General features: G+C 32.1%; 1 protein-coding gene across 1 annotated transcript in view; it reads right to left on the bottom strand.

Moving 5' to 3' along the window:
• Positions 1 to 8,159, bottom strand: part of LOC139482625 (fibropellin-1-like) — a 56,312-nt gene extending 48,153 nt beyond the window's left edge. The window contains exons 1-6 of the mRNA XM_071266594.1: positions 8,113 to 8,159; positions 7,306 to 7,481; positions 6,547 to 6,656; positions 3,654 to 3,916; positions 1,201 to 1,362; positions 746 to 789 (exon numbers count right to left, since the gene is read on the bottom strand). Of these exons, the coding sequence (XP_071122695.1) occupies positions 746 to 789; positions 1,201 to 1,362; positions 3,654 to 3,916; positions 6,547 to 6,656; positions 7,306 to 7,481; positions 8,113 to 8,159 (802 nt within the window). The remainder of the gene's footprint in view (positions 1 to 745; positions 790 to 1,200; positions 1,363 to 3,653; positions 3,917 to 6,546; positions 6,657 to 7,305; positions 7,482 to 8,112) is intronic.
• Positions 8,160 to 14,864: the final 6,705 nt, after the last annotated feature.

Here is a 14,864-nt window from a genome sequence, read left to right as displayed (position 1 = left end):
AAAGCAAATTGTTTGGAAATCATAAAAATTGATACACATGCCAAATTCATGGCATTAGTGGTTCGAATAATATTAAAAGTACCTTGATTTGAAATATTCAAACACCTATTTTAATATTAAGGAATTGAGTTGAGTATATACTTAGTCACGGTTTTGATTGTGTATGTCACCTAAAGGACAAACGGTTCACATTTGAATGTTACTCTTTAATTTTTCTATTTTACCTAAATGTAAATGTAAAATGTTGTTAATTATTCATTTTATCACGTATGTGGCTAACCTTTCAATGTTGAACATAAACTTAAGTCAGGAGCCCATGGCCTTTGTTCGTCTTGTATTATTTTTAATTTTAGTTTCTTGTGTACAATTTGGAGTTTAGTATGGCGTTCATTATCACTGAACTAGTATATACTTGTTTAGGGCCAGCTGAAGGACGCCTCCGGGTGCAGGAGTTTCTCGCTGCATTGAAGACTTGTTGGTGACCTTCTGCTGTTTTCTGTTCCATGCATGGTCGGGTTGTTGTCTCTTTGACACATTCCCCATTTCCATTCTCAATTTTATTAAACATAAAATATCGCATTGTATAGGATAAGAGAATAAAGTTCAAATTTAGTATATCAGAGACATCGGCTAGTTTAAAAACGATTTAAGCCTACGCTGTGGAACGACTGCCATTCTCACTGCTTCAACTATATTTCAGTTACAATCATCTGTTCATTAATATATTTGTTAGATGTTTTCTCACCATTTAGAACTACAAGTTTTATGCATTCTTGGTCGGATGCTTCTCTGAAAAAAGAGACAAAGGATAAGTGATGAATCCAACAATCATAATAAATAAAATAAAATATGTCAAGTATTCCTGAAAACGATTTTTATAAATAACCTTTTTTCTATAAATAGTTTAACATTGTATTTCTTCATTTAACTTAAAGTTATAATGTTATTGTAGAAGTATTTGCCCTTCAAATAAAATAACAAAAAGAAATATTAAATATTTTCTAATTACATTTATCATGAGCGCTTGAACAATCTTAGATTTCTACAAACAACACAAATCATATTAAATTAAAAGTATGCAAGGCAATGGTGTATAATAGAACCTTAATAAAAATGTATATAATATGTTAGAAATCTCCAATAATATATATCGCATTGAGGTATTCAAGTTTTCACTTCTCTCATATGATGAAAAATTACCTGTTAACATCAAATGCTGTGTAGCAGAATATATGACTGCCGATTTGTGTCTCTGTCGGAGTCCATGTTACGTCAATATAAGATTTATTATTAAATGTACCATACGTCAGCAATTCAGACTTTGTCATTCCCAATGGCGACACTGTATTTATTTCTGCGATTCTAAAGAAAGAGATAATATGCTAAACGTTATCATGTGATGAAATATTGTGTTGACAAAATCAAATATGACTACTCCACTAACTGTAAAATATATTCAAATAACACAAAAATATCAGTTTAGACGTAATGTAGCAACCTTTTGTAAAGAAGACAATTGGAAGCGTTGCCTGCTAGGATAAAACATGTTTGACATAAATATAAGAAAAGTTTTAACTTCTGAACACGTTATGCACAAACATGTATACTAGGTTTGTTTTGTGTGGCTGAATATAATAAACACCGAGTTTTTGGCCAACAATTCAAGCGTTTAACCTATAGTTGACAACAGGAATAGAATTTTAAGTGAGCGCCCGATAAAACGTATTTTATGCACCTGTCGTAAGCCAGGAGCCTGTCGTTCAGTGGTTGTCGTTTTTTTTTTTTATGGTTTCTCATTTTCTATAAAACAGAGGTATTTGTTGGGAAATCTCTATCCAAGTCATAATGCATAAAAAGTTAATAATTGTATGTCAAAGTACAACCTTTAACACACAACCTTAGCTCACACCGAACAGCAAGCTATAAAGTACCCAAAATAACTAGTGTAAAACAATTCGAACAGGAAAAGCAATTGTCTAATCATTATGAAAATGAGAAACCATTAAAAACAAAACGACAACCACTGAACGACAGGCTCCTGGCTTACGACAGGTGCATAAAAAACGTTTTACCAGGCGCCAACTTTCACCCTAACCTGATACAGTAGTGTATTATTATAACATAAATAGACACACTATAAAATATCAATTGAAATAGCTTTACACGTTTAAAAAATATTTTACCAAAAAGGAGTAAAAAAAGGGAGGAAAAAATATAGGAAGATGTGGTATGAGTGCCAATGAGACAACTCTCCATCCAAGTGACAATTTATAAAAGTAAACCATCATTGGTCAAGGTACGGTATTCAACACGGAACATTGGCCCACACCAAACAGCAAGCTATCAAGGGCCCCATAAAAAATTACTAGTGTAAAACCATTCATACGGGAAAACCAACGGTATAATCTATAAAAAATGAGAAACACTTATGAACCACATTAACATACGACAACTTCTGAACATCAGATAACAGACTTAGGAAAGGTGCAAACAATTGCAGCGGGATTAAAAAAAAATACAGGAAAAGAATAAGTCTGTTTGTCTTTTTCAACTTTAGCCATGACGTTATCAGTTTGTTTTTTTTATTTGAGTTTGATACATTACACATTTTAAATGCAATAATAAAAATAAAAAGATGAAGGAACAGTGTCAAAAAAAGACAACTCTAACCTGGGATAAAATGGTGTTAAATAAAACTACATACGCAGAATATGATAAAGTTGTTGATTTGAGTAAACATTTTTTGCAAAACTAATATATTTGCAAGGTGATACATTTTCAAATAGTGTGACATCTCGAAAATAAAATTAAAAATCTGCTGGATAGAGCTCCCCCAAAATAAACAGCAATAGTAAAATAATTAACAACTGAGAGTTTTCAATGGTTAACATCATAAACGTTTTGATATTTTGAAGAATGTAGTACAAAGAAGATGTTCGTATAGTTTCCCTACAGGCAAACCACACTTTTGAATTTTAATCCTCCGATTGATGATACTTTACAATTTTATGTCGCTAACAGGGAGTTCGTACATATCACTTCAATTGCAACTCACACGACGGAGGTCAAACACAAATGCATGAATAACAAACAGTAATGATAGTTCATTTAAAATCCGTTTTTGTTACAAATGTCTTTGCAACATACACAGACAGGTCATAGGTACTGTTGAATATGTAATAAAATAAAATGTTCAACGAACTTATCTTTTTTATTTCATTCGATTTTTTTAGTCGTTTCTATTTTTGAATGTAAACTAGCCTAATAAGAACAGACAACTGACTACATGCCCATATGGGTTGTATTGTGTATGATAAGCAGATCAGTAGTCTTTTTACTGATTGGTCATCTCACTACTCTACGACATTTTGTTTTCCTTTTAACTTCTTAGTGAGTCAATGAGATTATTGCTTTTTAATTATGACCTTGTGTTTCTCCTGTTTGCAACTTCCAGTCAAGAGCTCGGAGCATTGCCAAAAAAATGGGGCAATAAGACAAACACTATAATAATATGACAATATGTTATTACAGTACAAACTACTTAAAAATGAAGTTATGTATGGTGAAATGATATGTGAGAAACTTTCACAAATCGTATATATTTTGGAATCAATTACTTTGGAACCCCAAATTGAATATTTTATAATACTTACGAACTCAAAGAGCTTGCTATGATAGTTTGTTGGTAAATAGTATTCACATTAATTTGAATTACTGAACCATCGGCAACATTAGTTTCTATAACTGGTTTACTGTCACAACTGGAGGCATTTAAAGGGTAAATGTAAACCAGGAACTGTAAAGGCATACTACTTAATGGGATTGTGTCTTGCCGGGTAGCAAAGTCCTCAATTTGAAGAGCAACAACATACCATCCAGATGATCCCATCGCATCATACGATAAACTGCAGTTTTCCTGGAATTAGATTGAGTTTATTCAAATGAAATCCATGTTTTCACCTATAATATAGCATGGTTATTCTTAATAAAAGAAATTGTTTGTAAACGTTCATGAGTTCACGAGACAGAAAAACATAGACATATATTACGTAAAGTCTTCAGGGAATTACAGTTTACAGTATATATCTCCCAATTGATACGATATTCCCAGGCTTGTAATTTCTATAATAATTTTCTTAAAATAAAAGATTGCTGCTCACATGGAAGCTATTTAAATAAGAGTTCCAAATGGTGAAGTTGAAATCATCGTTTTGTAATTTTTACGGACGTCATCACAAGTTGATTTACCGTTCTGGAAAATCCGTTTCACAGATGATATCGGATATGTTCCTACGACGGGCCACATGTGAAGGAGGATTTGCTTACACTTCACGAGCACCTGAGATCACCTCAAGTTCTTTTGTTGGGTTTGTGAAGCTTAGTTTTTGGTCTATCATGTTGTTTATGTGAACTTTTAATTGTCTGTTTGTCTTTTATTTTAAGCCATGGCTTTATATTCGATCTATGAGTTTGAAAATCCATCTTGTGTCTTTCGCCCCTCTTTAACATCATATATACAAAGTATTCGATCTGTAACCATTATGAATAAAGGAGTAGGTCCGGTAAGGGCCGATTTTGGTCTCAACTTTCAAGTTCATCTAACGAAAGATTTTAGACACTTTTTAAACACTTTAAAAGTGTCTATTTCAATTGATTCGAATACTTTATGTGAAAGATTTTAACTGATGTATTCATTTAAAACGCTCCGATTCAAGCTTAAATATGAAAAATCTATCAAATATGCCAAAAAACGTCACTTTTCAGATGTTTTTTTGTCAAAAATGAAAGTGTTCATCCTCAACCCTTAAATATATTATGTATTATCATCAAATACAACTTACATTTCTATATAATGAATGAACACGAATGAGGCCACTTTCATTTAAGGCGGAAACCGTCTAAAATTTAACTAAAATGCTAAAATTTTGAAGATATCAGTAATTTAGCATGACTTAATGATGCTAGTACCCGATATATGTACATTGTCCAAAACAGCCCATATTTATGTAGCAGAAACATTATACTTTCCAATAAATAGCTTAAAGATTACATTTTCACAATTTTGTAAAACTGCTATATTTTGGGGCCAAAAAGGAGTCTTACTGAACCTACTCCTTTAACAAAACACTGAAAAGTTGTATCAGCAACTTATTATTCAAAAAGTAAAATTACGTAAAACTTGACTCGGAACTCGGAAAATTCAAAACGGAAAGTCATTAATCATATTACAAAATCAAAAACTCCAACACATCCAAATAATTTAAAAAAAAAAAAAAAAAAAAAATAGTTTAAAGTAGAATAAAAATTGCAAATTCAACTAGCAGGTTCAATAGTAGACTGGTGTTTATACAAATTGTCAAAATATATTTGATCGATTCTGAAAAAATGCGAATGAATTTAACAGGAACTATAAAAGATGTTATCAACACGTCTTTTAAAAATATGATGAATCCAAAAACAAAAAAGAATTTGCAATTTATTAGTAATTAGGTTCATTTGTATAAAGAAAAATAAGTGATTTATTGCACAATCTCAAATGATTAAACAAATTAAACAAATACCAAATATATGTGTTTTGGAAATAAATTTTTAAAAACGTAGCCATTTAAAAGGAGAAAATCAATATAGTAAAAATTTTATACTTGTATGATATTGAAATTTTTATTGTTTGCTTTTAGCAGGAACACAAGTTCTGTGACACCCTTTTTATTTTTATTTTTTCCAAGAATATAAGATACTCCTCCTCTTATCTATTTCAAAAGTATATCTCATAGATTTCTTAATATTTAAACATGACATTACTAACTGTTATAAGTCGCTTTTAAAACTATAAATTTAGGTGACGACTACCAGAAGGGCTGTGTTAATTTACGGTCGTAGCATGTGATATTTGGTGTCATATAATTATCTCACTGGAGTAATAATAAAAGTACAGCCCTATTCTATTTTCCATTAGTTTTTAAGTAAAAGCACATTTATGTAAATACCATATTGAATGCTATATGAGTCACAGTAACATCATCTTAAATTACATTTATGATTTTTTATCACTCCTGTAATAAAATTCATTTAATTATGTATATATCGAAAACTTTGAAAATCCGCTGAACTCTAGGAATAAAAAATGTACATACATGAACATAAATGATATAGTTGCCCATTCATTTTCAAATAAAGAGGATGAGGTTTTGCGGGTTTTTTGTATGTATTTATGAAAAACTGTTTGGTAAATACAAATTTTGATGACCTTTGTCACATTCTTTATTTCATGTCTGAGAATCGAGAATAATCTAAGAACAAGTCTAAACATGAATAAACTATTAAATGATACAACTTAATAGAAAGCACAAAAAAAAAGTTTTTTTTCATATTTAGTACCAATAAAATTAACGTTGTTGGTTTCTTTTCAGAACATATTGAAAATTTATAACAAAAATATCAAACTTAAATCGAAGTGTACAATGAAAACGTTAACAATCAACAGTTCTTTAAAATGAATTGTGTCAAATAAATATGAATTAATGACAATCAATTAAATGAAAATACCTCATCCAATAAAGAGTTACTTAGACCATCGCAAGTACCTCCACATTCATCCACTCCAGACGAACTGGATGCCCATCGACACCTTACAAAATCGCCATCTTCATCTATAACTAAAGTCAGATGTTTCAAGTATTAACAAATAAAAACTCATCAAATAGTTATCAAAGGTACCCGGATTATAATTTAGTACGCCAGACGCGCGTTTCGTCTACATAAGACACATCAGTGACGCTCCTATAAAAATATTTATAAAGCCAACAAGTACAAAGTTGAAGAGCATTGATGATCCAAAATTCCAAAAGGTTTTGCCAAATACGACTAAGGTAATGTATGCCTGGGATAAGAAAGTCCTTAGTTTTTCGGTCAATTTAAAGTTTTGTAAACAAGAAATTTATGCAAATGACCACATTATTGATATTCATGTCAACACCGAAGTGTTGACTAAACAAGATCATCCTTATCATACTTTCTGATCGATGATTTTCAACATATTTACCAAAACATAATTTCCATTTGGTAACTTATCCTTCAAATAAATGATTTTTTTGTAGATATTTTCTATATACAAGTAATAATTATCACGTATTAGGCTATATTTTATATTCTTTCTCATAATTAGTTAATGAGCTTTTAGACAAAACGTTGCTATTTAACACAAACTTCGTCTGTAAATCTGAAACGTAACTGCAGTGTAGTTCAATTAACCTACTTTAAATACGGTGTTCTATTGAACATATTATTGAGAAAATTGTAAATTACCTGGAAATTTCAATGTATACGAACAGCTAGACTTCAGTCTAACAACCGGTTGCGTAGAAAAAACTGGTGGAATATTGACAAGTCCAGTATCCGAACGAACTGTTAAGTTTACAGTTGCCATCAATGACCAGCTGCTTCCACTTTCTACCAGAGAGATCCAGGAACCGCCTGAGTACCTTAAAACAAAGTGTGACGTCCAAACATCATATTAGTATTGATATCCGCCGAGGGAAGAACCAAAAATTTGCGAAAGCAAATTTACAGATCTAACATTGTTGGGTTGATGTTTAGACGAGTTGTATATACATTATGTACACAGCCATGTATCACCATCATTGATGGCGATCCGATGGATACATCTGTTGTAGGGTTGTCACTGACTCAGACGTACTTATAAATATAATTATTTTCTGTGACTGTATCTTACATTAATTTGTAGGATCCTTTACTATAGATAATTTAGCTGATCTGTAACAATAACATCTCCATGCCTTATATATCATGTACTGCAGTACGCCGCTAGATTAAAACTGACGTGGAAAGGTAACACACGGCCAGCGAAAGCTCTATTTTTAAGAGCCCAGGTGGTCGTGTGGTCTAGCGGTACGGCTGCAGTGCAGGCGATTTGGTGTCACGATATCACAGTAGCATGGGTTCGAATCCCGGCGAGGGAAGAACCAAAAATTTGCGAAAGCAAATTTACAGATCTAACATTGTTGGGTTGATGTTTAGACGAGTTTATATATATATACAAAACTATTATTTTAATGTCGTGCTAAAAAGCTTATGAAGTTTTTTAATACATACCCAAATCGGTAAATGTTGTCTGTCGAAGAATTAAGGGTGACAGACATCGTTCGTTGACCCATGACCCAATTTTCATCGACACTTCTGTCTGTGCAATAGTATGACAGTGGACTTATCAAAGTACCAACACATCCAGTATAGCAAGTTATACTGCCGCCATTTACTACAAGAGAATCGTCACAGGAACTCCCGGTATATGCTAACTTATAAGTTATGTCTACCTATTTTTAAAAAAATTTAACAAAATACAATAAACAAAACAATATCGCCGCGGAAAAAAAAGTATTTGGCCCACCATTTTGGAATTTTGGGTCCTCAATACTCTTCAACTTCGTACTTGTTTGGCTTTATAACTATTTTGACTATTTTAACTGATGGGGTCTTGTGTAGATGAAACGCGTGTCTTGCGTATTACATTATAATCCTGGTACCTTTAACGAGGGGTATTTAACAATTCAAATATTTGTACTCTTGACACAACTACTATCGTTGTCTACATTATTAAAAAGGCATGTAAGGCATCTAGTTATATAGTGTAACTAGTACACATTAAGTACAAGGATTTTTTTGTTATATTAAAGTAATCAACTTAAAGAATAGATAACAACAACATAAAATGGATTTTATATCTCAAGCGCCTGTGGAGGAAAGATTTAGAAATCATTGTGTATCAAATTTTCATATAAATGAAAAAGAAAATCGAAAGAAAAGTATAGATTTACCGAAATATCGGACCCAATTTTTTTAATTTGTTGTTTACTGTGTTTCTTATGAAGTTGAGCATTTTCAATTTGTTTTACATCTTCAGTTTTTGATTAAAGATTGACCAATGTTTTTTTTCAATAAACTTGATAACTTACTAATGACCTCTTTTTCGCTTTACCGAAATCGTCTAATTACTTGTATGCGCAACACGACGGGTGCTTACATGTAGAATAGAAACAGAAGGCATTAGTTTTATAGTAAATTAGTCACTTACTACGGTGTCATATTTATACCGTTTATGAATAGTACTAAAAGTGAAGTCTGTTATGTTCAATGGAATCCTCTATTACTTTGTTTTATTTTGCCGACTGAAAAAACTAGGAAATCTTTCGAATTTATTGGACTTCATCATTCCTGCGTCGGATTTTGGGTCTTATAGCGCAGACGTTTGGTGTCTACTTCTGTTATCAATAAAGAACCGGGTGAAATTGAATTACCTAGATGTAGAAATTCTAAAAAGGACCGGAGTTCTTCGGAGTACTTATCGTAAATTTCGTACGCATGATTTTATTGTTGATCGGATCTTGAATAGCCATACTTTAACTTTATTCCTTATTTAACGTATTTTTCGTGACATGTTCCTAATATTCTGTATCTTATTCTAGCCAACAGAACCTTGGTCGTATCATAAGGCAATCAATAAGAACTTAGTTACTAAAAAAGAGAATGTTTCCAAAAGAAGCCTTTAAGATACGACAAACGTGAATTATATTTAATAGAGGTGAAAAAACTACAATAGAAAGTATGTAGACAGATCTTCCGGATCGAACGGCAAACATTGCCACTTTAGGAGTAGGGCTAGTTAAACCAAGGAATTGTATATTTAAATATACAATTCCTTGGTTAAACATATAGACCCAAAGATTGAACAACACGAACCTAAACAGATAAAGGAAATAGTTAGTATATCGTTGTCAATAGTCATAAATCGTTTTAAGTGAAACAATACTGGGTCCAAAACCAAAAACCGTGGTAAACACAACTGCTACAAAAATAAACAAAAACATGGGGTCATCTCAAGTTTTTTGAAAAAGTAAGCAGATCTTGATCAAAATGTGAAATACGTCATGTTTTTCATGTTATTTAATCCCTGTAATAAAAAAAATTAAAATATGCAAAATAATAAATAGTCACGAACAACGGTTTTAGTTTGTTGTTTATTCTTTAGTTTTCTATGTTGTGTCATGTGTACTTTTGTTTGTCTGTTTGTCTTTTTCATTTTTAGACATGGAGTTGTAAGTTTATTTTCGATTTAGGAGTTTGACTGTCCCTCTGGTATCTTTCGTCCCTCTTTTACAGTTCGGCGTAAGTTGTTAATATCTTTGAGGTATAAATTATAAAAAGTATGCTTTCCTTCTGGAGTGATCCTTAGAGAGGAGGAAATTACCTGTAATAGTAACAGTTAAGTAATGTTTTAAAATTGCGTTAATATAGTATTAAACTAATACCGCGCACCGTGATGTAAAACCAAAAAATTAATTTCTGGATAGAGGATTGATTGTCCAAATGAAGCAACAATAGAAACGAAAAGGTCAGTCTTGTTGATGTCATACATGTCCTTATTTGCATGATTTAATGAAAATGTTGCAAATAATATGTATATGGGGGACAAGATGTACGATATTTTTTTTTTTTTGTCTTAATGCCTTCTTGGGGAAAAAGGGGGAACCATATACTATAAATACTGTTATAATAATTTCGTATGGATAAAAGAAAGAACACATTATAACTGAACGGTAGATAAACATTAACGAACAGTATAATTCAAAAGTAAACCATGTTGGTTTTTTGTTCTCTTTTGTTTAACGTCGGAAATAATATGATGATGACTCAAAAGTAAAATAACAAATATACCGAACTCCTAGGAAAACGAAAAGTCCTTTATCAAACGGCAAAATCAAAAGCTCATCAAACGAATGGACAAGAACTGTCATATTCCTGACATTTAATTGTGTAGAAAATGGTAGATAAAACCTTGTTTTATGGCCTCAGATCACAATTAATTCCCTTTGTTCGTGGTCTAGGAATATAGTTCCCAATTATTATATAGGGTATTTCTTCCCAAGTAATCTGTCTACTGTTTTCTTTGAAATGTTTACTATTTAAGTGGTCCTATCAGTTGCATATATATTGAAATAAGTAAAACATGTGGAAAAAAATTATTGTTGAAAGTGAAAGAAGTGATTTGGCCAAAATGAAAGTAGGGTAGAAATAAGCCTTCGTCATTTATTCAAGATCCAAATCCTATCATTGGCATGCTAATAGGGCCCTCAAAAGAAAAAGCACTGATGGATTGTCCTGGGACAAGCATATTTTATTAGAATAATAATGGTCTATAAGCAGTTAAATTTATTTCATGTTTGTAGCGGTGCAAATTTTTTAATTCAATTTGACTTTAACTAAAAAATGCATTGTAGCCAAGGGGAAGAATAATTGTGTTCTGAGGCCTTATAGTTACAGTACTCCGCCATAAGTATTCGTAAAACACAACAATGGCGGTCACGTCAAGGAAGGGTAAACAAGATTTGACCGTCGTCTCCGTGTCAAAATCGGCATTGCAATGAATCTATTTATAGATGGTCATGTGGGAAACATATGGTTGTCATGTGGCACGTTCGTGATGACGTCAGAGGCGTCTGCACTTACGTTGTAGCTAATGTAAACAAAATGGGTCGCAAGGGAAAAGAACTGACATCTGATCAGAAAAGTCGTCTCGCTGCATTAAATGATGCAGGTTACAGAAAAAGTGACATCGTCAAATTGACGGGCATTAAACAGAGTACTGTTTACAGTTTTTTGAAGAGGTATGAGCACCGGGTGATATAGAAAACATTCGGAGAACAGGCAGACCAAAATCCTTTTATGACCGGGACATGAGAAAACTTTCCCTTTGTGTAAAAAAAACATCGCCGTAAATCTTTATCTGAAATTACTAATATTTTTAATGAGAGCATTGATCGACCTTTCTCTAAACTAACTGTTGAACGTAAATTACATTCTGATGGGTTCCACAAGCGGTCAGTAAAGAAAACAATTCGTATCCGTGAGGTCAACAAGAAAAAACGAGTGGCATATCGCAGGGGGGAATTTACATAAGACTGTTAATGCACACTGGAGTAAAGTAATCTTCAGCGATGAGTGCAGGGTAGTCATTGGGCAGGATTCTCGTGTCAGTGTCTGGAGAAAGGTCGGAGAAGAGTGGCTGACGGATTGTATTTGCCCTCCATCTCAGCGAAAGTATAGTTTAATGATCTGTGGATGCATCACTAACCATGGTGTCGGAACTATTACTGTTGTTGAAGGGAACATAAATGCCTTAAAATACATTGACATTATAGACAATAACTTGTGGCCAGTGGTTGTTCGTCATTTTCTACGTTGTTTAAGATGATAATGCCTCCGTCCAACGAACCCGATCTGTGCAAGATTTTCGTAGGGAAACGGGTCTAAAAAGCATGAACTGGCCAGCTCAGAGTCCCGACCTCAATATTATTGAGAATTGTTGGTGGGTATTTAAAAGGGAACTGCAAAAACGAACTCAGAACATAAATAATATCAAAGACCTGGAACGTGAAATTCGTGACATATGGGACAAATTAACTGTTACTTACCTGAAATCGTTGTATAACAGCATTCCTAGGAGGATTTTACGTGTAATGAGGATCAATGGAAACATTACAAAGTATTAAGGTAGGATTTTTTTATTTTGTTACTTGTTAAATAGTTCCAATTTTTTTCAGGTGCAGATTAACCTTGACTGGCGGCCATTTTGTTTTTACGAATACTTATGGCGGACGGCTGTCATACATATATGTAGTTTAAACACTCACTTGTATGAAAGACGCATAATTTTTTTATATTGACAACATTTTTTAACAAAATACACAGATATAATAGAAAAAGTAAGTATAGAAAAAATGGAAACTAAACACAATGGAATTAGGAAAACAATTAATAAAGGAGTGAGATTTTTTCGGAGATATATGGAATCGGACTTGTAAATAGGAAACTTCTACGTTTATAATTCCAGTTTTTATCATAATTGCAACTATAATCTTTTAATTTATATTGTTTTTGATTACACCACCTATTTATAATACGCACTTGATCAGGGTTTTTTCTTTACCAAGAACAGTAACAAGTGTTACTGCATGGTTACTGGGGTAGCATGACATAGTTGACTTTGGGTCAATTTGAATAGTTTAAGGTTCAACATTCACATATAACTACATCAGATTATTTGTAAAACGTTTAAAAGGACATGAGGTAGATTGGTGCACACCATCTTTCCGAATATCTTCTTTAACTATTCTCTTTAAAAGAAGTATGTCATTTTAAAAAGATATTTAATTATGGATTGATCAAAGATGTGCATGGTTCAAATTCTATAAAGAACTATAATTGTGTATTGTTTTTATTTCTGAAATGAATTCTTCTTAATGTGCAAGAATATATTTTAAGAATCTAAAGATGATTCAATTCATTGAGAGATATTAATAGTGCAGGATTTAAATACCCACCTTAACCTACACGACTCGGATCATTGTACCATTCAAAACAGTGTCAAACAACAAATACTCAATATAATATCAATATATATGAATCAATATGACAATAATATTATTGACTAATGCAATTATGTATTTACACTGTTGGGTTTCGAATGGTAGAACTATATACATTCTTCAATCGTTCATTATTTCATTTGTGTTTCAATAAAAGTGAGAATGAATATGATGGGGAACGTGTCAAAGAGACAACAAGCCGGCCATAAAAAGATAACTCCGGAAGTCCACTAATGGGTCCCCAACACACCGACCGAAGAAGGGCTTCAGCTAGTCCATTAATAAAAACTTGTACTAGTTAAGTGAAAATGGACGTCATACTTCTCTCCAAAACATATATAAAAGAACAAAAAATAAAAAAAGTACAAGACTAACAAAAGCCAGAGGCTTCTTGCTTGAGAAAACCTTTCAGTGCCAGCATATAGAGTATATATCTTCCATTGGATACATCATTCCAGAGTTTGTATTTCCTATCATGATTTCCTTATAAAAGAGTTGCTACTCACAACCTTTAAACCAAAAGTTCCAAGTGGTGATGTTTAAAATCATCCCTTCGTACATTTTACTGACGCCATCACGGGTTGGTAAACCGTTTAAATATCAGTTTCACATAATTTATGGAGGGAACATTTTATCAACCCAACTTTTGAAGCAGGTTGTTTCAATGACCCTACACTATATATTAATTATGGAGAAAAAAATAATAAGATGTTATTACAAAAGGTTCTGAAAAAAAAATCTTATATGAAACCAAATTGATTTTAAGAACAAAATTGAAGAGTTAGACTAAGTAACCATATTTAAACCAAAAAAAATCTTAGTGACAAGACTTTAAAGTTCAAAATACAGTCAAAACAGAAACTTTGTCATATAACCTACATGTATTTTACAATGCCATATTATGTTTTACTATTAATTATAAAACTTTGGTATTATTTATACATCTCTCGACGATTGTATTCATAAAATACAAATTAGTGGAATACTTTCAATGCCTTCAATAAATTGTATTTTGTGGTATTCATAGTTTTAGGCCTTTTGGGAAACTATCCATTAACTACCAAACGATTTGAAATGAAGCTATGTCTTTAAAATATGAAAGTAAACCAGAAAATATTTTAATACTTTTTTTAGATATCTGCTGAATTTTGGCAAAAGAATGAGTAAAACTATACATGCTATATGCAAAATATTAAGATAATTTAGAGATACTAGATTTTCAATTTGTGAATTAGTGATTTGGAATAAATGGACTTGTAAAAACAATTGTCAAAACGTTAAAATAGTATTTAATTTATTGAACAATCGTACTCAGTGACAAAATTTGTTTTACTGCGCATGCCAGTTCACTTCATTCATAATATTAAAAACTATTGATATCAGCTGCTTGGGGTTACTACACATAACAAATGTTGGATCTAC

This window comes from Mytilus edulis, chromosome 1 (assembly GCF_963676685.1).
Source record: "Mytilus edulis chromosome 1, xbMytEdul2.2, whole genome shotgun sequence".
NCBI classification, from domain to species: domain Eukaryota; kingdom Metazoa; phylum Mollusca; class Bivalvia; order Mytilida; family Mytilidae; genus Mytilus; species Mytilus edulis.
The sequence above is the reverse complement of the archived record's forward strand: the minus strand, read 5'-3'. Positions and strand labels throughout refer to the sequence as shown.